This window comes from Columba livia, chromosome 10, assembly GCF_036013475.1.
Source record: "Columba livia isolate bColLiv1 breed racing homer chromosome 10, bColLiv1.pat.W.v2, whole genome shotgun sequence".
Classification (NCBI taxonomy): Eukaryota; Metazoa; Chordata; class Aves; order Columbiformes; family Columbidae; genus Columba; species Columba livia.
In genome coordinates this window covers 19,955,023-19,976,973 of record NC_088611.1, presented here as the reverse complement: position 1 = coordinate 19,976,973, position 21,951 = coordinate 19,955,023, and the positions used below count along the sequence as shown (strand labels likewise).

Below are 21,951 nucleotides of genomic sequence, written 5' to 3'. Positions count from 1 at the left end.
ACCCAAGCCAGGCTGCTTCTGGCTCCTGGTGGTTCTCTCTGGCCAGACCCTTGCTGGTGATCTGAGCTGTGTTTCCCACTGGGAGTACTGGTGACATTAGGGCTGGGTGCTGGGCTTGCTTGGTAGCATTCCTCATGGAGATTGCAGCTTCATCACGGGCCCATTTGAGTTTGGGTTGCATCTCCCCATGGAGAACTCCAAGCAAGGGCCTCCATGCCAATGCAAGTACCTGCTTCTGGTTCCCCTCCCCTGTGGATTTGGGGAGTGTCAGTGAGCTGGGCTGGGAGGGCAGGATGGTGAATCCTCAAGCTGCAGCTCTGTTGGGCAGCCCCTTGCAGATAGCTCGTGTGAATTTGTGAGTGTTATGTCACCTTGGGCTGAGGAGAAGGTGTTGGGGACAGTGGAATGTGTGGGACGGGTAGCATGGACCTGATGGAGAGAGGCAGGGAGGTCGGTGGTCTTGGTAGGAGTTCGTCATGTTCAGCATTGAGAGACTACGTCCTCTCCATATGGTGCTGGAGAGGAGGGCACAGGGCACCGTGAACGAGGTGGGTTTTGAGTGTGGCCAGTGCAAAGTGTCCAAGAGGTGCTGGCGGCGAGTGCTGGCATCCCAGAGCGCTGGCATCCCAGTTTTCCAGGCAACATTATAAACCAGAGTGGCTGCAGGGAGGCCACAGCTCTGGGTGACAGGGAGGTCTGACGCTGGGCAGCACCAAGCAAAGGCAGGTTTTGGGGTGCCAGTGTGTGGTTTGGGAGGATCTGGTGGAGGTCCCAATACCCCTGCTATCGCCCACCCCCCAGCCCCACTTACTGGTGCTCGGCACCCATCACTGAGCCCCCAGCCCTGCTCGAGCAGGGGTTTGGGTGCCTGGCGGTTCAGGTGGGTGGGCAGGGGGTCCCCACGGAGCAGCCCTGCCTTCCCTCCCACCGTCCTCTCGCAGCTCTGGGGGAGACAGCGAACAGCTGCCTGACAAAGTAAAGGGTTTGCTGTCAAGAGCGCTGGGCTCGCAAATCAGATTTTGGCTTTGAACTAATTCAATTTTGTTGGAAAATGATGAAATCGTTACACTGCTGCCTGTTGGGTCGTGCAGCTGCCGGCTCCGGCAGCGGAGATGCTCACCACCCGCCTCCCCCAGCACCCCACAGCAGCACTGTGCCCCCTGGATTTGGAGAGGGGGCTCTGCCCCCTGGCATTTAAATGCAGTTTCATGCTAGGAGGGTCCTGGGATTGCTACTTGGTGGGCAGCCTGAGTGAGTAGGTGGATCTCTAGATGCTCTACAGGTCCTGCAGACTTGCTGGGTGGAACGATGTGTGTCATGATGTGGGGTGGCTCCTGCTTTTGGATGGGTTGGGTTTGGGGGGAGCTGCTCTCCACCAGGGGAGCCAGGTGCTGTTTTCTGTCCCTGTCCTGCTCCAGCTGCCAAACAGAGCTGGGAAAGACATGACTGCACCATTAGTCAGGCCCTCAGCCCCATGCTGTGCTGAGCACAAGCCAAAACAGACCCCATGGAGTATGGAACTTCTTGCTGGCAGGGGAATCTTGGTGCCCCTAATAAAATGCAGCCACCTCTGGGGTGGGTTGTGACAGTGATGGATCTCTCGGTGGTGGGGGCTGGCCAGAAAATAAAGGGCATATATATATATATATATATATATATATATATTTTAATTTATTATTAAGGGGGCAGAATGTAGTTGCTCAAATCAGTAGTTGCTTGAGATTTACACCCCATCCGTATGGAAAATACCCTGGTAGTGCTCTTTGCTCTCTTCCTTCAGCGCAGTGAGGGGCTGAGGCTGGTCCATGCTGGAGGAGGCTTTACTGGTGTCCCCTCCTGGACCTTGGGGAGCGCAGGGATGCTCATCCCTCAGCGCCGCGGGGCAGCTCCCATTCTCCGGAGCCGGTGCCAGAGCCAGGAGCAGAGGCTGCCAGGCTTGGCAGCCAGCTCGGGAGATGTTAGTGGTTCCTCCCCGGTGCTGGCGAGCGGAGCGAATTCTTGTCTCCTGTTTCTCTCTCTCCCCTTCTGGGATGCAGCAGCAGTGGGAGGGAGAAGCAACACCCGGCGTGCTCAGACCCATCCATGGACTCCCATGCACAGCAAAGGCATCTTGCGGGACTGTCCCATCTGTTCTCCTGCACCAGCCTCACTGCCCAAATCGCTCCTGAGCCTGTCCAGTGGTTTCGTTCATGGTGTTTCACTGAAGAGGGGTTTGGTGTTCTGTATCATAGAATGGGTTGGGTTGAAGGGAGCTTCCCAGCTCCCCCAGTGCCCCCCCTGCCATGAGCAGGGACATCTTCACCAGCTCAGGTTGCTCAGAGCCCCGTCCAGCCTGGCCTGGGATGTCTCCAGGGATGGTTCATCCACCACCTCTCTGGCCAACCTGGGCCAGGCTCTCACCACCCTCAGGGCCAACAATTTCTTCCTCATGTCCAGCCTGAATCTCCCTCCTTTGGTTTAAAACCATCGCCCCTTATCCTATCGCAAGAGGCCCTGCTAAAAGTCTGTCCCCGTCTTTTTTATCGGCCCCTTTTTAAGCACTGAAAGGTGCAATAAGGTCTCCCCGGAGCTTCTCTTCTCCAGCTGAACACCCCAACTCTCTCAGCCTGTCCTCCCAGCAGAGCTGTTCCAGCCTCGGATCATTCTTGTGGCTCCTCTGGCCCCTCTCCAACAGGTCCATGTGTCACCCCGCTCTGTGCTGTCCCTGTGCAGTGCCCGGAGCTGGCAGGATGTGGGCAGCAGTGTTGCCCAAGGGAGAAAATGAGTTCTGAGTCCTTGCTGGGGCTCACTGCCCAGCCTGCTGGCACAGGGTGATGGCTGGTGACAAACTGGCCCAAACTGGGCTGGGATAAGCCAAATCCTTCCCAGGGGCAGGCAGAGAAATGCAGATGTTAACAAAGTGTACCATGCTGGGATGATTCCTGAGCAGCGATTAATGTGCAGAAAGCCTGGCATCCCAGCCTGGCACTGGGTACCTGCATCCTCCTCCACGGCTCTTTATGTCCCCTGCATCCGTCATTGCAGACCCTGGGGGCCCACAGAAGGTGGGGTGTGCCTCTAATGGTGTTAACTGGTGAATTACTGGCTAATTAATAAGGCTGAGTGGCGCGAGCCTTGTCTCTATCTGCTCCCTCATTGCTTTTGTAAGTGGGCTTGAAGGGATGCAATGAGACAAGGCATGTCAAGGAGATCACCCGTTCCCACTGCAGGCCCACTTTGTCCCCTCTGACAGGCCATTTCCACCGAAATCCAAGTTTCCTGACCCTGTTTTGTGTAGGTGGGTTAGTGCTGGGAGAGAGGAGAAGGCTGCAGCACTTGGAGGTGGAGACCTGGGTGTCTGAGGGACAAGGGCAGCTGAGATGGATGCCAAAGGAAAGCGGTGAAATAAATAACAAAAGAAAAAAACCCAAACCCCTTAAACAACAACCCCCCTTTGCAACGTGCTGGGGCCATGGTCCCTGCAAGCAGCCCTGCAAACGGGGGAGCGGGCAGAGCTTGGTGTCTCCTGCAGATCCCAGCATCTGCAAGCTGAGACACCGCAAGGTCACTGGCCCTCGTGTGTTGTGGTGCGTGTCGGTCCCTGCCAGCACCGGCCAGGGGACAGCTGTCCCTCTGTCCTTCCGTCCCTCCATCCCTCTACCTCGCCTCTCCCCACAGCCACATCCTCCAGTGATATCGGTTGGTGCCGTAACCCTCGTACCGCTGCCCTTGGCCCGACCTCCCCATGCTGCCTGCCTGTGCTTCTCTAACGAGCCAGTTTGCTGTTAATGAGCTAATTGTCGGCGTAATTATTTATCGAGGTGGTGTCGGCATCGCGGCGGCGGGCGCTCCTCGTGGTCCTGGAGCGCAGCTGTATTTGTCATTTCCCAGAGAGTTTGTTGAGACAAAGCAGAGAGGAGTGAACACCGTAAACATCTCTCCTCTTGCATATTCAGCAGCTGAGGGGTTGGGGAAGCAGCAGATTGAGTGTGGAGAGAGCAGAATTGGCACCCAGGGCCGCCGTGGCTTAAACGCCTTCATGGCATCACCCTTAACCCCTCTGCAACTGCTGTTGGCTGGGTGGAAGGTCCTGGGATGCTTTACAGAGGGGCTGTTGGGGCCAAAGAGCTTTTTTTTCCTCCATAAAGTACCTGAAAGATCCTGTGTATCCGGATGGGAGTGGGGTGTTACTGGCTGGAGCATTGCGTCTGTCTCAGCCCACAGTTGGAAAGAGAATTTTCTCGGACCTGCTGTTTTAAAATGTCAAGCCTGGTGATGTAGAGGAGGATGCTTAGTGTGTGTGCTGGTTGATGGATAGGAGAGGCTGCTTGCAAGGCTGGGATTCGGAGGATAAGTGGAGAAGTCCTAATTCCCCTTCTCTCCTTGTCTTGCCATTGCAGAGGTGCATGGAGCACCCTGTTCCTTTTTTTGGGAGCCCTGCATCTCTTCTGCCTGGTTGCAGGAGTTCCTCTGGTTTAGGGAAGGAGGAGTGAAGGTCAGGAGGGGAAGGGAGTTGATCTTTGGCCATGAACTAACTCAGGCATCTCACAAAACCAGAAGTCAGAGGAACTGAGGAAGCAGCCCAGCATCTTCAGGCTGCCTGGGGAAGGGGGTGAGGGGTCTCACCATGGGTGTGGGAGGCTGAAACTGTTGTGGATACGAGTGCGTGGTCCTGGGGCATGGAAAATGCCATGTTTTCCCTCCTCCCTGTGGGGAACTGTGGGTTGCTGCTGGGAGCTGACCCTCACTTCACGGGCAGTGAAGCTGCAACAATGCTGAGGGGTCTGGAGCATCTTTCTGATGAGGAGAGACTGAGAGAGCTGGGGCTGTTCAGCTGGAGAAGAGAAACTGAGAGGGATCTTATTTTTGCTGATAAATATCTCAGGGGTGGGTGTCAAAAGGATGGATCAGATTCTTTTCAGTGGTGCCCAATGACAGGGTGAGGGGCAATGAGCACAGACTGAAACTCAGGAGGTTCCCTTTGAATATGAGGAGAAACTTCTTTACTCTGAGGTGCCAGAGCCCTGGCCCAGGCTGCCCAGAGAGGTTGTGGAATCTCCTTCTCTGGAGACATTCAAACCCACCTGGATGTGATCCTGTGTGATCTGCTCTGGTGACCCTGCATGAGCAGGTGGGTTGGACTGGATGATCTGCAGAGGTCCCTTCCAACCCCAACCATCCTGTGATTCTGTGATGTGCATTGCGGCGCTATGTGCTGCCCTTGCGTACGTGAAGCTCGGGAGCTCGGCGTTTTCCCATATGCTCCGTGCACATGCTGTATGGATTTAAAACCCCTTGGGGACTGGCATGCATTTGGAGGCCGCTGCTTGCCAAAAAACATCTCTCTCTCCTTAAAATTTGAAAGTTACATAAGGAACCTTGTGAAGTGGAAAAATCCCGTGGCTGGAGCAGGGTGTCCCCTTTGCCACCCTGACCTCCTGCCCCCGGACTTGCTGCTGCCCTTGGGGATGTGACCAGAGCCCCTTGCTGCCTGTGATGGGCCAGGGGCTGCTGAGGGTGGATTTTGCTGGTGCTGTGTGACTCTGTGAGGCCACTGCCTAACGTGGGACCTCTGGGAGGTCTGTGTCCCCCCCTCGCCCAGGCTGGATACCCATGGCCAGGTTCTCTTGTTCTGCTCAGCAGGTCAGGGTGACATGGTGAGGATGCTCGATGGAGGGGGTGAGTGCTGTGGAGCTGGTCCTGGTCCCACATCCCGGTTTTTAGAGGGGACACCCCTCTGGCTTTGCCTTGCCCATCAGTGTGATCTTCCTCAGGTGAGGTCCCTGCTGTCGCAGCCCCAAGGGCAGAGAAGGGCTGGGGCAGATCCGCCTCCTCCCTGGGCAGAGCTTGCCAAAGCTTCTCCCCGACCCGTGGGCGAGCGCTGAACGAGGAGGCAGCTGGCTGGGCCAGGCGCCTCGTCTGGGGCAAGGCAGCAGGAGAAAAATGTGGGGATTTCCTGAAGACGTTCCTGCGGGAGGTGGAGCAGGGCTGGCAGGTGGGGAGCGTGTTTGCTGAAGGCTCTGCTATGTGAAGTGAGGCTCTTTTCAGGAGTCCTGACCTGTTTGTCTTGGCACAGCCTTGGCTGGGAAGTGTTTTGTCTCTGGGGGAAGGCTGGGGCGTAGGATTCAGCCCATGCTGTCAAGCCATTCTCTTTTTGAAGCTAGCTCCAGGGTGAGGAGAGGGGGGTGTGTGTGCTGGGGAGCTCATGCCGGCATCCCACGTGTCTGCGATGGCAGCGGTGGGGATGCAGAGGGAGCAGGGATGCTGTGCTGGCTCCTGCTGGGTCTGTAAGTGCTGCTCTGTAAGATGAAGAGTACCAAGAGCTTTGGCCTTGGTCTGCAAAGCTTGTTCAGATGCAGAGTGGGGCTCTATGCCTTGGATGTGTCCCAAGTGCCTTACATCAGCGCATAGGGAATTTTAAGGAAGCATCAGCTCATCCCTTTCCTTTGCGGGTGAGGTGGGAGCACTGGGACAGGATGGGCAAGGAATGGGGCTGCCGAAGCTGCTGTAGCCAGTGGGGCAGAGGTGGGAGATGGCTGGTGGCCATCTGAGAGGTCCAGCATGTCGAGGCATTGGCAAAAAGCTCATCTCTCCTCTCTTTTCTTCCGACAGCCGCTGCAGATTGATGACAACTTCTGTGGCCAGGATTTTAACCAGCCGCTGGGTGGGACCGTCACCATCGAGGGGACCCCGCTCTTTGTGGATAAGGAGGACGGGATGACCTCGGTGGCTGCCTATGACTACAGAGGACAAACCGTCGTCTTTGCGGGCACACGGAGCGGCAAGATCAAAAAGGTAGGAAAGCCCTCGGTGATGCCGATGGGGAGGGATGACCGCTCGCCTCCCTGGCCCTTTTGGGGGTACAGATAGGGCTGTGCCTCCATTACAGTGTGACTTGTATAGTGGGGGTAACATCCAAAGGGCCAGTGAGGGGCAATTCCTCCTTCCTCCTGTCTGCCAAGCAAATTTACAAAACCTCTGTCTTTTGGAAGGGTTGTGACCTAGGGAAGTTGAGTCCTGGTTGTTGGTGGATCAGAACCTGTCCTGTTGTCTCTCAGGGAAGGTGAGCTTGCCCTGTAGCTGCCATGGGGCGAGCTCTGTCTGTCTGTCCGGGTCTGTATGGCTTTGCAGGGTGGGTGGTGGTTGGTGTTGATTGCTCCAGCCTGGTGCTGGGGGGACTCTGCTCTTCCCATATCCCCCCACGGCACAAAAGGCTGCTTGTTGGTGGCAATTAGCAAATAGCTGTGTGCATGCCTTTCTCTGCCTGCATCTCCACAGGGCACGGATTTCCTGTTATCATAACATCGTGCCTGTAATTACAGCTGTACATGCCCTGGGTAAACACAGCTTGCGTTAACTGCATCCTCAGGCAGGGAGAGGCAGCACCAAGGTCCAGGGGCTGGAGGACCAAGGCTTGGCTGGGTGGTCCGACCTGTTGCTCTGTGGCTTGTGAGGTGCTCCAGCATCCTGTCCTGGGCACAGCACCCTGAGTTTTTTGCAGGTTGTGCTGGTCGGGGTGCTCTGGGCGAAGCAGGGTGACCTCCCTGGCAGGAATCAGGACCAGAGTGACATTTTGGGGGTGGCCCCTGTATGTCCCACTCACCCTGCCTGTGTTTTTCCCCTGTGCCCTATGCCTGCCTGTTAGCTGCATCTTTAGGGATGGGGACGGGAGCAGCTTGTGTTGGGGTGAGAGACAGGATTTTGCGGGTCCTCTCCAGCCCCACATACTCTGCTTGGTTTCTTGCAGTCCTCGGGAGGGCACAGCGGCGCTGGGGCTGCGGGGAGCTGACGGAGGCAGCTCGTCCTGCCTTCCGGATCGATGAGGGATCCGGAGGGACCGGTGTCGCATTGCTGGTGGCTTCTCCTGCTGCTGGGCTCCAGATGGGGGGTTTGAAATGGGGATGGGAGGGAAGAAGCGTGTGGGAGGAGGGGTAGCAAAGCCATAGGGACAGTATTACACCTCCAGTTCCTGATTTATCTAGAGGGGCTGGAATTTTCTTTTTACACAGCAGATTTCTGTTTTTCCTCCTTTTTTCAGTTTTGCTCTTGTCTTTGCACCCTCAGAGCCACTTGCAGGCAGTGGTCTGGGGTGGGTGCCTGGCTGGGCTGTGGGCAGTGTGCCACCAGGTTGAGGCCAGGACTTGGGGCCCAGGTGAGGCTTAAGCATCCTGTCCTGCTGGGCTTTCCCCAAATTGCTTTTTTCTAGTTCTGGGGCCCCTGATTGCTTGTCTGGCTCTCTGGCCCTGCAGGGCATGAGGGACATGGAACAAGAGCCTCATGGGGAGTGAAAAGATGGGTCTTGATCCTGCCCAGAGACTCAGGGCAGGTTTTGTAGGCTTGTCCTGGATGGAGCCCTCAGAGCTCTTGTGTGGCAGCGTGGGGGCACCTTGCAGGTGCTGAGTCCCGTGCTGCTGGGTCCCTATGAGGGCTTGGGGGGGCTAGAGCTGTCCCCTGCTGTGACCTTGGGCTGGGCAGCCCAGCCGTTCTGCGGCAGGGGTTGCCTGGCCCGGATGGCAAAGTGCTGCCTCAGCAGCTACCTGATCCTGCCGCCCGGCTGCCGGCGAGGCTGGAGGGAGGGGAAGGCTCCCCCTCTACCGAGGGCTGCCAACCCGTCCCTGAGTGGTGCCGCCGTGTCCCCAGCCAAGGGACGGGATGCCTGGCAGGAGTACAGTGGAGCATAGCCGAGGTGGCTCCCCCAGGCACAGGTGCAGGAGGTCCTTCTGCTTTCGAGCCATCGGCATTTCCCTGTCCCCTTGGTGAGTGCCTGCATTTGGCTTGGTGAGCCTGGTGGCTTCCTTGCCTTCCTGTTGGTCCCCTGTGCCTGTGTCAGCATCTCCTGGCATCTCCTTCGGGGAGGAAAGGGCTGTGGCGACAGCTGGGTGCCCCCTCCCCATCCCCAGGAGCCCTGTCACGGGTGCTGCTCTGCCGGGGGGGCACTGATCTCGCCATCTGGGCTGGGGTAAGGTCAGGGCAGAGTCACTGCCGCGTCTGGATTTTCCTTGGATGGCAGCTCCCTTGCCCAGCATTTGTCTGGGCTGTTGTGTGCAGACAGAGCCTCCCTTTGTGTCCCCCAGCCCCAAAAAGCCACGCGAGGCTCTGGCTGCCCTGCAGCCTCTCCCCAGCCCTGCCAACAGTTGCTGCTGGGTTGCCGGCAGCACCTGCTGCCACTGCAGCTGCAGGGAGACCTTCCTTTCTTGGGGGGTGGAAGGATATGGCAGGCAATGTCAGGGTGGTGGGACAGGAACTGCGGGCTGGGATGGGGAGGCACCGGGGGGGTGGAGATAATAGAATCGTAGAACAGTTTGGGTTGAAGGGACCTTCCCAGCTCCCCAGTGCCCCCCCTGCCATGAGCAGGGACATCTTCACCAGCTCAGGTTGCTCAGAGCCCCGTCCAGCCTGGCCTGGGATGTCTCCAGGGATGGTTCATCCACCACCTCTCTGGGCAACATGGACCAGGGTCTCACCCCCCTTATTGTAAAAAATGTCTTTCTTGTGTCCAGCCTGAATCTACCCTCCTTTAGTTTAAAACCATGCAAGACCCCCCGGGATGCTGAGCAGGTCACAGCAGTGAAGCCCGTGGCAGCCCGCTCCCAGCTTGTCCCCGCAGGGTCACCAGGCAGGCCGTTATCTTTGGCTGGCCCCGAGTTATGCGGAGAGGCCAGGCTTGGAAAGCCCTCAGCCCCGCGTGCTCGCCGTCCCCCGTGCCAGCAGTCATGGGACTGGGGGCACTGGGGGAATTCCTGCGGCTGCCCGGGTGAGCAATGCGGGGATGACTGAGCCGCTTCCCCTGCACCGCCGCGGCAGGGACCTGGCTGTGCACCCTGCGGTCTGAGGGTGCTGTGATGGGGAAGTGACACAGGGACATGAGCTGTGAGCGTGTTGCAGCGGGGATGGCCAGGGGATGTTTGCGCAAGGGAAGCAAGCCTTGCTTCCTAATGCTTGGGGTTTTCCTGGGAAACACCTGTCCTCGCTTGGGAATCTTTTTAGTGGGTGGTTGTCGTTTTCCCAAGTTGTCTTTCCTACTTTTTAGGTGAACAGAAAGTTGCATATGTAATTGCAACGGGAGCGCTCGGTCACATCTTAACCTGGTGTGCCAAGGACTCGATTTTGGGTTTGCTTGAAGTGTTGTATGGAGAGAGGGAACAAGGATGATGCTAGAGAGGGGGAGCTGATGGTGCAACCCCCTCCCAGTAACTGCACGGGGCAGTGGGCATCCCGGGAGGTGCAGCACAGACTGGGCTGCTCTCGTTAGTTAGCTTGCCATCTGCTCCTCGTTATGCAAACCAGGCACTGCCATAGGGCTCTGCTGAGCTCCGGTGTGGCCCTTGTGGGTTGACCCAGTTTTGGGTGCCGCCTGGTTATTTTTGGGGGGTGAGCTGAGCTCCTCCCTCGAAGCAGCTGGTGGCTCCCTGCCCGCTGCCATCCCCTGGCTGCTGCAGAGTGAGGAGGCTGCGAGCTGTCCCTCCTGCCAGAGGAGATATCCAGCATGAACTGGGATACAGGTGCTGGAGATCCCTAAGGTGGACACCGTCATGGGACCGTGCAGCTGGTGCATCCCAGCCAGGATAGCATCGGACTATGCATCCCTTGCAGCCCGTTTTGCTCTCGTATATTTTTTGAGGATTATCTGACTGCTCGGTTGGTACCGTAATCCCTGCAGCTCCCTGCCCTGTCCTGAAACCGTCTGGCCTCGGGCGTGAATGCATCAGGACGCGTCTCGGTCGGGAATCCGCTCCCCGCTGGGGCTGGCGCTTGCTGCAGCTTGTTTATTCTCTCCCATGGAAAGCGCAGCTGAACCGCCCCCACCTCTGGCTTCTTTGGCTTCTCCACTTCAATAATAATAAATAAACTCTTCACGCTAAGTGGGTCATCCCCATCCCTGCACAATGTGGTCCTCCTCTTACGTCCTGGAGAGGGCAGAGGGGCTGCCGAGGGCTTTTGGGGGGCCAGATTTGGCAAGCCGTGGAGGCACCCCCTTTCTGTAGGGTTGCCTTAAAGCTTTGGAGAAGGATGCTTTGGTGTGTTCACAGCCCTTGGTGTGTCGGGGCAGTGTGAGCCTAAAATGTGCTGTGAGGAGGGGGAGCTGCTGCCTGAGGGCTTTTTGGGAATTTCTCAGTGTTCTGCTGGTTCTCTTCCCATTGTGAAAGCCCCTTTGCGTTTCCCTCTGGGCTAGGAGGCGTGACCTGATTGTGGTCCATGTGAACTGGAAGGAGAAGCCGTAAGGCTCCCTGCCTGCTTGGCTGGTCCCCGTCCCACGGGTTCTTTCGTGTCACCCTCTGCTTAGCGCTCAGGGTAAGCAGCTCTGGTTGAAAAGGGGTCCTTTGTGTCTGGACATGTGAAATCCGGCTCCTGGAGCACCCAGAAGGGCTCAGCCCCCCTCGTGACCCCACTGCCGGCTACCCTAATACTGCCTGCACCTCCGGCAGGCTTTTTTGGGGGGGGGCAGATTTGGGGCATGAAACCTGCCCTGCCCTGGTGGTGTCAGCTGGTGACCCTCGAGGACTCCCCGAGCACTGACCCTGGCACAGCCCCTGGAAATCCTCTCCTGCCTGCATTGCTGCCTTTCCCCAGCTGCCCACCCAGCACAAGGGCCTTTTGTTCCTCCTGTCTCTTCCTTCTCCTGCTCTGCCCCCATCCCCATCCCATCCCATCCCATCCCCTGGGGACCCCTCGCCCCCTCCCCACATGCCCACAGTCCCTCTGGGCGCCTGCGCCCAGCCCCAGAAGGGCGATCTCCTCCTCGGAGTGTGCGCCCGTGCCTCTCCCCAATCAATGGCAATAATTTTATTGGCATGACAAGGTAGCCGACGGTTGCCAAAGTGAATCCATCAAAATACCTCTCGGCAGCTCCCCGCCCCCTTGAGAGCTCTCCCTGGAGTCGTTAAGCTGTTTTAATCAAGGTGGTGGCTGGAGAGTTGGCGTGTTAAGTGGATGGGGTGATGAGGAGGGGGCGGTGGAGCTTCCCGTCCCCCTGCTCATGGTGGGGAGCGCTCGGCATCGCCCCGCTCCTGCTCAGCAGGAAGGGGCCCTGCTCGCCGACATGGTCTGGCTTTGTTGAGCCGCCCGGCTCCGAACAGGATGTCTCATTGTTGGAGGAAACAATTAGAAATTCATCGTGAACCATTGGCCTCGAGGACAAGCTGGGGTGCTGGGGCTGGGGCTGCAGGCAGCTGCCAGCTCCGTCCTTGAGTGACTCCTGGAGGGGGACTCTGCCGGGGTTTGGGCTCCTGTGTTGTGCAGGATGATGGATGGGGCTGAGCTCTCCAAGGGATGCTCCGACATGCTCACACAGCATTGGGGAGGCAGAGGAGTTCTTGGGGGCTCCCTTGCTCCAAACCCCACTCCCTCCACCCTTGTGCCCCCAGGCTTTTTGACTCACAAGCCATAACCCTCGCTTTTTTTTTAATTTCCCCCCATCTGTTCTGCTCTCTGCACAAAGCCGGCAGGTGAGCGAGGGCTGGGAGCCTGGCTCCCGGCCAGCCGGGGAGGCAGCAGCAGCCGCCAGCCCTGCTCCAACCTTCCCTGCCGAAAGTGCTGACGGTGCACGTCTTGCCTGTCCCTGGCTCCGGCGCCGGGTGCCCGCGGGCATTGTGCTGCCTCACCCCAATCCATCAGCCCGCTCTGGCTGCCGCGGAGTCGCCGCTGGGTACAGCAGCATCATCACTGGGCTTTGCCGGTGTCGGGGCAAGGTGACTTTTGGGGAGTGGCGTGTTTCAGAAGCTGGAGGAGTCTCAGGGGTAGAGGTGGATCCCGAAGACCCTCTGTCTTCAAAAGGGCTGCTGGGTGCAAATGTGGCTTCTGTATTCACCCGAAAAAGGGAGTTTAAGGGCAAGATGCCTCTGGGCAGCTCCCTGAGCCGCTGCTCTATGGGATGTGCTCCAAACAGCAGCGTCGCCTTTGCTGTTGGTCCCTGCAGACACCATCCCATGCTCCGTTTGGGGCTGCCACCCTAGAAATAGCCTGGAAATAGGTCTGGGAAAGGAAAAGCAAGAGCCTGCAGGTTTGTTGCTGTGTGCCATCCCTGATCCTGCCCTTCTTCTTGTGGGGCTGTGTAGGGCAGTGGTGGCCATGGCTCAGCAGTGCTGGGAGAGCGATGCTTTGGGGTAGTTGTTGGGGATGCTGAGTGTGCCTAAACCTATGGGAGAGGGGGGTCTGCTTTAAGAAAAGGCGCGTGGACTTGCCCATCGCTGTGGGCAGGCAGTGCTGGCAGCGAGCACCGGGTTTTCCCTCCCGGCGGATGGGGTTGGTTTGGTTGGTGAAGCATGAAGCTGCTGAACGTTTTCTTCTGCATCTCTCTGCCCCTGAATGCGGGGCTGTGGTCTCTATTCTGCTGGGAAGAGCAGGAGCACGACTTCTGCTTTAGACCTCACCTCTTGCTGGGGACCTCTGTGGTGGCCCCATGGGGACAGGGCAGGGTGAAAAGCCACCCCATTGAGATGGAAATAAGCTGGGAGGCCCCAGCTCTGTTGGGTCTCTCCTGTTGAAGCCATTGTGCCTATTCACAGTCTTGAACACTGACTAATTTTGGCTTTTCAGGTGGGTGAATAGCCCTGGCCTCCCACCAGAGGCAGTGGAGAAGAGGGAGCCCTTTTAGCTCATCGGGAAGGCAGCAGTTTGAGAGGCAGGGACTGCCTGGATGGGGAGGGACAGTGCTGGTGTCCTGCCTCGCCTTTGTGCAGCCCCATTAACCTAGATTAATGGTGCCTGAGGAATTTGCCCTGAGCCCGTGGCTGCTGGAGGAGGGAGGATGCTGGAGGAGGGAAGATGTGTGCTCAGCAGGGGCCAGGCTTGTTTCCATGTTGTCTGGGTCCCTGTGTGTCCCAGCGCTGCCTCAGGTCGAGATGTGACAGTGGGGAAGGTCAACCATCCCCTGTCCCTGTGGGCTGGTCTCCCCGCTTCTCCCCTTCCAGATTGTGAGGAAAAAGCTGTCATAAATCAAGACTGAGGTGGAGGTGCCGTGTGGCACTTCGGGGTGCAGGACGTGGCGCCATCGTCCATCTCCAAGGCTTCGATAGACATGGGTGTCACTCATCTCCACTGCAGGTCCAAGTGGGGATGGTGCTGAGCCCCAGGCTGCTCAGAGAGCTGCTGCTTGGCTTCCATTATCCTCTGTCCCTGTTAATTATGGGCTTCCCTGAAGTGGAGCAGGGGAACAGATGCTGATGGCTAGACTGGTAACAACAGGGCAGGGCAGTTTCTCCCCTGTTTCTCCCCTGTTTCTCCCGTGGTTTTTGTTGTGCAGTGGGGTGGGGGACATGAGTTAAACCCCATCCTTTTGGGTACCGGAGAAGCATGTGGGACAAGAGCACTCAGTCCATATCTTACTGGGGTCATTCTCAGCCTGTGTGATACAGGGCAAACAAACCCGGGGATCAGGGCTGTGCTGGTAATCCTGGCATAGCTGGTGGATGAGCAAATACCCGAGAGCTCTGCTCATCACAGGGCGACAGAGCCGGAGACATGGCACCGGGGTTTAGATGTGCCGCCTGGCTAAGGAAAGGGTCTCCCAGCCTTGGGGGATGTGGGTGTTAATCCTGGCTTAGGCCACCACAATGAGGATAATACTGAGCGTTTTACGTGATGGCACTTGATGATGGAATGAGTTTGATGGGTTCTTGCTTTAATCTCTCGGTTGGACACGGTTGTGTGGCTGGGGGTGAATCGGAGCAGGGTGGGGGCAGAGCTGGGTCTTGGGTTTTTCATTGAATAAACCTCCCTGCATGCCCCCAGCTGCTTCCAAGCTGGGAACTTTCCCCATAACCCCCCCTCTCCCTTTCCTTACCCATTTCAATTGGGTTGAGACTGGAGGTGGAGAGTGTCCTGCAGCAGGGGACATGATGGGCAGGGTTAGTGCCATTGTTTGGGGTTTGGCACTGGATTTTGGGGCCCCTGGGTGGCCCGTGCTGTTCCAGAGCCGATCCTGGCACCTCCCCGCTCTTTGTGTGCCCGTGGACCAGCACGAAACCTCGCTGTGGCAGTGAGAGCAATTGTCTACACGGGGAGTAATAGTGGGAAAGTTTTATTTAATGGATGCTTAGTTCTTTTAATGCCATTTAGCAGCTGGAGAGAAGGAAGAAAGCCAGCGCTGTGTGACAAGCCGGCTCTCTGCAGACCGACGACGGGCTGTGGTGGTGGGGAGCATCCCTACGGTCTCGCAGAGAAAGGCAGGATGATCTGATAGTGCTTGAATTTTGCCATGCTTTGTGCTCTGGAGGGCAGCACCGGTTGGTTGCTCTGTGCCGGGACAGCTCTGGCATGGCTGGGAAGCTCAGTGGGGAGATGTGGGGAGGGGTCATGCTGGGGGAAGCATCTCCCTCCCACCATAATCCCTGTACGGGTGAAGAAAACGACGCCGGGCTGAAAAAGCCCGTGTGGATTTTATTAGCTACAACCCTAATGATGTATTTTGTATTGCTCTCCTGCGTGGATAAAAATTACCAGACCTCGAACAAAGGGGAAATAAAAAAAAAGTCTGTCTGACCTTGAAGCCGTTCGTTCACTTGTCTTCATTTCATTCCCCTCGGCTGGGGATGCAGGTCAGTTTTGGGTGCTATTTATAGTCCACTTCACTCTATGGTTTTCTTTACAAAGCAAAAGGTTGTCACCTTTGTTTCTGATACTGCAGAGAGGAGATGCTCGAGGGAAAAGGAAGAATAAATGAGAAATTTTTCAGAGTGCTCCTGTACACGGCAAGGCTTTGTAATCTGGAAAGATCAAAAAGCCCCAGACTGCCGCGCCGAGCTCCTCGTGTGGACGTAGCCAGGGTCTGTGCTGCCCGGAGGGGTCCGGGATGATGCTCTGCCGTGCTGCTGGAACCGATCGGAGCCTTTATCTGCTCTGAAATGGCGATGCTCTCCCTTCCCGAGCAGCTTGGCTCGCCTCTCCGCGTCTGGCATGGTTGGCTTGGGTTGAAACAGCATGTTAGCTTAATTCTTCCCTTCTCCCTCCCCCATGAAGGAAGACGCGGCTGCATTTCCCACCTTCACCGGAGCTGCCCACCCGGAGGAGTCCCGCTGCCGAAATAGCATCACCCGCCTGCGCCCACATCCCCTCCTCTGGCCCCGTCCCTGACTGACAGGCTCGTTGAAACAACAAATGTTGCTGTAATTTAATTTTCAGGCAAACAATAGTCCGGGGACAATGTTAAATTCATGAAACTGGCTTAATGCGATGAAATTTAATGAAGCAATTTGTGTGCTAGCGTGGCTGTGTGCAGCTTCGGGGTAGCGGGGATACCACGCCGTCCCGCCGGGTGGTCCCTCTTTGGAGATGAGATGAGGAAAGGTTGATGCTCCCGGGGAAAAGGGAGGTTGTTTTGCGGCTCCCTAGGCTGTGTGCATTTTTGGGGTGCAGCTTTCCTGTCTCACTCTTTGATGCTGAGAGCTGGTGAGTCCCAGCTCTGTGGTTTGGCTGGGAGGGGAAGGGTTAAATGAGGGTGTTTTGGGGCGGGAGGGGCCTTGGCTCTGCAGGCTGTGCCTTTCCCAGTTCTTTCCTCCTGTTGCCTGGAGCCCTGAGAAGGTCCCTTTGCCCCTCTCAGCCCCCTTAGCAGCCCCCTTAGCGGAGGGTCCATGCTTGAGGGGAGGGTTGCTGAGCCAGGGAATTGACCCTGGGGCTGGGGCTTGGCAATGATGGATCCAGGCAAAGTGCTCCTGCTGCCGATCTCCAGCTGCTCCCGGAGACCTCTTGTCCCCCTGTGTCCCTTGGGGGTGGCGCTGGGCAAGGGGAGGCAGCAGGCAGAGCACAGAGTGGGGAGAGGAGCCTTGTGCTGGATGTGCCTGGAGGGTTTATCCTGGGGGATGTGCAAAACGTTCTCCTCCCCAGTCCCTACTTTGGGGTGCCAAATTGAAGCCTCAGATGCTGTAGCACCCCATCTCCCATTCATGCAACGCTGGCTTTTCCCAACAGCGATGGCCTCCAGGACCACGCTGGATTGTGATTGTCAAATCACAGAATAGTTTGGGTTGGAAGGGACCTTCAAAGCTCATCCAACCCCTGCCATGAGCAGGGACATCTTCACCAGCTCAGGTTGCTCAGAGCCCCGTCCAGCCTGGCCTGGGATGTCTCCAGGGATGGTTCATCCACCACCTCTCTGGCCAACCTGGGCCAGGCTCTCACCACCCTCAGTATTCACAGGGCTGTTCACTGAGGCCGTTCCCTTTGTAGCGAGAGTTTGGAGTTTCCCCACAGTGATTGACAGAGCCTTGTAGCTCTTAATTACATACCGGCATCCGCAAAACGAATCTCACGCTGCCGTAGCTGGAGGCTTAACGCTGCCGATGCCGCTCGCTGGACCGGGCGGCTGCTGAGGTAAGGGGCTTCCTTGCCTTTTTAGGGGCAACTCAGTGTGTTTATATGGGATGCGATGGATTTCTGGAGCTGTGTGGGTGGGAGCTGGGGCAGTGGCAAGTGAAGGGATGGTGTTAAATGTATGTGTGGATGATATCACTATGGACTTTTCGCTGGGGAAGGAGGGAGCTGGAGATACATGGATGCCGTCTCCTTCGGGGTGGGCAACGGGACCTCAGGTCCCGTTGCCCACCCCGAAGGAGACGGCATCCATGTGTCTCCACCCCGAAGGAGACGGCATCCATGTATCTCCATCAGGGCTTTTCTCACCTGCAGAACTCCTTTCACATCCTCCCAATTCTCCCGGCAGCAACCCCGACCAAAACCTGAGCTCCACCAAACTCGTGTCACTGATGATGCTCTTCCCAACCAAGACTTTAAGATACATTTTCACTGAAAACTCTTCCGAGGGTGGATTTTGGGCTCAGCAGGGATGCTTGCAGGCAAGCTTGAGGTCTGTAGAGCAGTTTGCAGTCCTGGAAGCTGTGAAGGCAGCAGGTCTGGAGGCTGGGTCAGCACTTGGCTATTCCCCGGCTCCCCTGGCTTTTCCTTTCCATTGATGGCAGTCAAAAGTTAACAAGCAGCTGTTGAGCAAAATGCAACTGAAAAAAAATCCATGGAGGAAAAATATGATGTAGTTTTGATGTGCGTGCGTGTGTGTATATATATATATATATATATATATATATGTATATGTATTTATTTTTCTTTACAAGCTTCTAAAAATAGGCCTGTGTCTTGGCCAGAGTGACTGCGTCTGTAATTAGCTCTGGAAAGTGGGTGTCCCAGTGAGGCTGGTACATACGCAGCCATGCAGAAAGGCTTAGCATCCCTGGCGAGGAGGTCGGGATGCGGGACCTTGGGGACAGCGGGCACAGCTGGAGGTCTGGGGGCCAGACAGGGGGTCCCCACAGTGTGCTCTGTACCCGCAGCTTTCGTACAGAGGGAGGGGAGCAGCCTCTGCCCCCCTGGGTGGAGATGCTGGATGGAACTGGACTCACCACTGCCACACTTGGTTTCTTGGAGGGGGTGTGATGCATGTGATGCTTTTTGTAAGAAATGAGCACAGTCCTTTAAAAAGACCCAAAAACCCGAAAACTGCGCCTCGCCTGCATAGCCAATGCCAGCTGATTCCCACCCTGCGCAAGCGATGGGAACTTCCCAAATTGAATTCTCCGTTTATTTCCCCAGAGTTTTTCCGTGTTACTCTCCCTCTCTTTCTGGTATGTTTATGAGCCTCGAGGGATCTGTTTTTACGCTTAACGTTTAAAATTAAAGATGTGTTTCTCTTCTAGCAGGTGAGATAAACACTCCCTGTCTCAGCTGGGAGTTTCCTTCCTGCCTCTCCTTCCCCCCCCTCCCCGAATCTGCTGGTGGGAAAGTGTGAGCCCATGGCTGGAGTGAATAACCTGGGAATGGGATGTGGAGTGAATAACCTGGGGATGGGATGTGGAGTAAATAACCTGGGGATGGGATGTGGAGTGAATAACCTGGGAATAGGATGTGGAGTGAATAACCTGGGGATGGGATGTGGAGTAAATAACCTGGGGATGGGATGCCTGGGCTCTCCTTCCAGTGGGAACCAGTTGGCTTTGATGCTTCAGCTTTGTTCCCCCCTCCCCTGTGCTGCCTCACACGAGCATCCTCACCGCTGTGCTGAGAAAGCCTTGGCTATAAACCCAGCTCAAATCTCCAAGAACATGATTTTTTTTGGCTGAGACGTGGCCCAGCGGGCGTTTCTGAGTCAGCACCGGAGGTGGTACCGTGTACCTGTGGAGCGGGGCTATTTTTGCAAGAGTCTAGTGAGCTCCGAGTCTTGCCCTCAGCATCCCTGTTGCGGGTGGCAGCTCTTGCTGACGAAGACTGTCGAGTGAAAATTCTTGTTTCTGACCCCCCCTAACCTCCCAAATTCTGTTTATGCTCATGAGCAGGGAGAAACAGAGAGAACCAGTATGTTTTCTTTTAATGGCTTGTGTGTTTCTGGTGATGTTTTTCATCAGAAAAATGGTAGTTGTGTAGAAGCAATTAATTGGAGGAAAAGTTTATGGCAATAAGCATCAAGACTGTTTCAGGGATAGTTTGGATGCAATACATTTTTTGTTAAAGCCTCCCAGCAAAAACAAAAACCTTGCCCTATTTTGAACCTTGCCAAAGAGAAACAACCTCAAAACTTCTTTATTTTTGTGTGTGTGTGTGTGTGTATCGTTTAGGTGCCTTTATTTTTTCCCCTATGCTTGTGTATCGTTTAAGTGCTTTTTTTTCCTGTTCTTGTTAAACAAGAGCATGTGTTTTCCTGGCGCGGTTCCCCGGAGGCAGCTCTGCTGGAGCAGAGGGCAGGGGCTGTGGAGGTGACGGCCGCACGAGTCCGGGCAAGTCCTGGTTTTTGGCAGGAGCTGAATTCCTCCCGTTCTCGGCGATGGGGGGACCGTGGTCATTTCTCCTGCCCGTGTCACCCATTTCTCCTCCATGGCATCTGCGGATGGCGATGCCCGCAGCCAAAAGGAGGAGCAAGCTATAAGCATGCGTGGAATACTTTTGATATGCTGGGGCAGAAGGTGATAAAAGAAGAAATTAATGTTTGGGAGTGATGTTAGCGCCTTGGCTGCCTCTCCTGTGCAGCCGTCGTCTGCAGCTCCCCGGCTGTCGGTAACCCTGCTGCGCCGCCCGCTCCCTAGAGCAAGTGAGGGTTTGGGGAGGTTGGCATGAAGAAAATGACATTTTATGGAAGAGGTGATTTCCTAAGGGAGGATTTCTGTCTCTGTGCATGGCCCAAAACACCCCTGGGCTGCTGCGGCTCTGTGAATCTGCCTCGGGGCTCCGCTCACCCCGGTGTGGCCGAGCCCTGCTGCGCGGAACCTTCAGCCCCAGCCGCGGGGCTCGGCGCTGGTGTGTTTTTCATAAAGGCTCTTAATCACATACAGGATGTTTCTGTTTGTTCAAGCCATGAAATCACACAAACAACCCACCCCCAGTTTGGCTTTCGCAGAGCATCAGCTGCTCGGCCCGAGTCCTCGGCAGAGCGGGAGCAATCCTCCCCTCTCCTCCTCCGGCTCGGGACCCGGCAGTGTGGCGAGGGGACGCCTTTTATGTGTCGGACATGCCCTGGAAAGCCGCCCGGCAGCGGGGACGGGATTAGGCGAGGGCTGGGAGCCGGGGCTGACTCATCGCTGGGGCTCGTGCTTGGCCGAGGTGGTGGCAGCGTCTCACGGGGACGCTCGGGGACCATAAGCCGGGACCAGCCCTGTGTTTTCGGGGGGCTGGGTTGCAGGCAGGCTCTGTGCAAGTAGCAATGCCAGCTCAGACCCTCTCCTAAGAAGAGTGTGATTGTTTTTGGGGTGGGTTGCAGGTACCATCTTGTTCCCAGGCGCTGGGGTTGTGTGGTTTTGCGTTACCCCAAGCACCCAGCCCCGGGTGGGGACATTGCAGTCCTGCCACTGTGTCGTCGTCTTTTGCATTGGGCTTCGTCCTTCAGGTTGTTAAATGGAAAGAGAGTAAGAATGCGTCAGGATAGATTGAAATAAAAAAACCCCTGACTTTTCTCGCCCCTGTTGCGTGCATCGGTCCCATTGCTGCCGTTTCCATGGCAAAGCAGCGGGCCCGTAACCCAGCCCGCCCCGTGCTCCTCACCATTTGGAGGAGCAAAAAATCCTCGGAGACGATGAGAATAATGTAACAAGCCATTAACGAGAGTGGGGCAAAACACCGGAGGAGCGGAGCGGGGTCGGGGCGGGGGTGCAGGGAGGCAGGGCTGGTTTTTGGCAGGGAGCGGGTCACGTTGGCAGCCTGCTCGCCTCGCCTTCGATGCGTTATGAAGTTTTGGAGGTTGCTTGAAAAGTGTCTGGGGAGCGGTGGCGAGCCAAGCGGGCTGCAGGCCAGCTCGCAGCTAAACATGTTGTGTAAAATTGCAGTCAATTAATTTAAGACCTGCCAATTTCAACTGCAAAGCGCTAGGAGGTTCTGTCAAGTTTTCAATGGGATAAAAAGGGGGAAGGGGGGGATTAGTTTTCAGCGCTTGGAAGGGCACATAGTGATCCTCTGCCCGATCCTGCAAAGCACCACTGCCGCTCTCTGCTCCTTTTGGTTGCAGTAAACTCGCTGCCACCAATGTTAAAAGTCATTCTGGCATGTGCCAGGGCTGGGACGATGAGGGACAGCAGCCACAGCCCGGGCAGTCACCGGTGGCCATTCCAGGGGCTGGGGGGACACTGGCTCTGGGGAAATGACCCAGTCCCCTTTGGCTTTGTAGAGCTTCCCCACTGTAGCCCCATGAGGAGCATCCCCTCTCCTGCATCCTGAGGTGGTCTTATCATAGAATCATTTTGGTTGGAAGAAACCCTCGAGATCATGGAGTCCATCCATTATCCCACCCCTGGCACTGCCCCATGTCCCTGAGAACCTCATCTCCATCTGTTCAACCCTCCGGGGATGGTGACTCCAGCACTGCCCTGGGCAGCCTGTTCCAATGCCCCACAGCCCTTTGGGGAAGAAATTGTTCCCCACATCCAACCTCAACCTCCCCTGGCACAACTTGAGGCCGTTTCCTCTGCTCCTGGCGCTTGTTCCTGGGGAGCAGAGCCCCACCCCCCCTGGCTCCAAGCTCCTTTCAGGCAGTTCAGAGATCAGAAG

The 21,951-nt window shown here is 56.5% G+C and overlaps 1 protein-coding gene across 2 annotated transcripts in view; it reads left to right on the top strand.

Moving 5' to 3' along the window:
* Window positions 1-21,951, top strand: part of PLXNA1 (plexin A1) — a 114,766-nt gene that overhangs the window by 16,098 nt on the left and 76,717 nt on the right. For both annotated transcript variants that reach the window (XM_065075649.1, XM_065075648.1), the window contains exon 3: window positions 6,592-6,774. In XM_065075649.1, coding sequence (XP_064931721.1) covers window positions 6,592-6,774 — 183 coding nt within the window. The remainder of the gene's footprint in view (window positions 1-6,591; window positions 6,775-21,951) is intronic.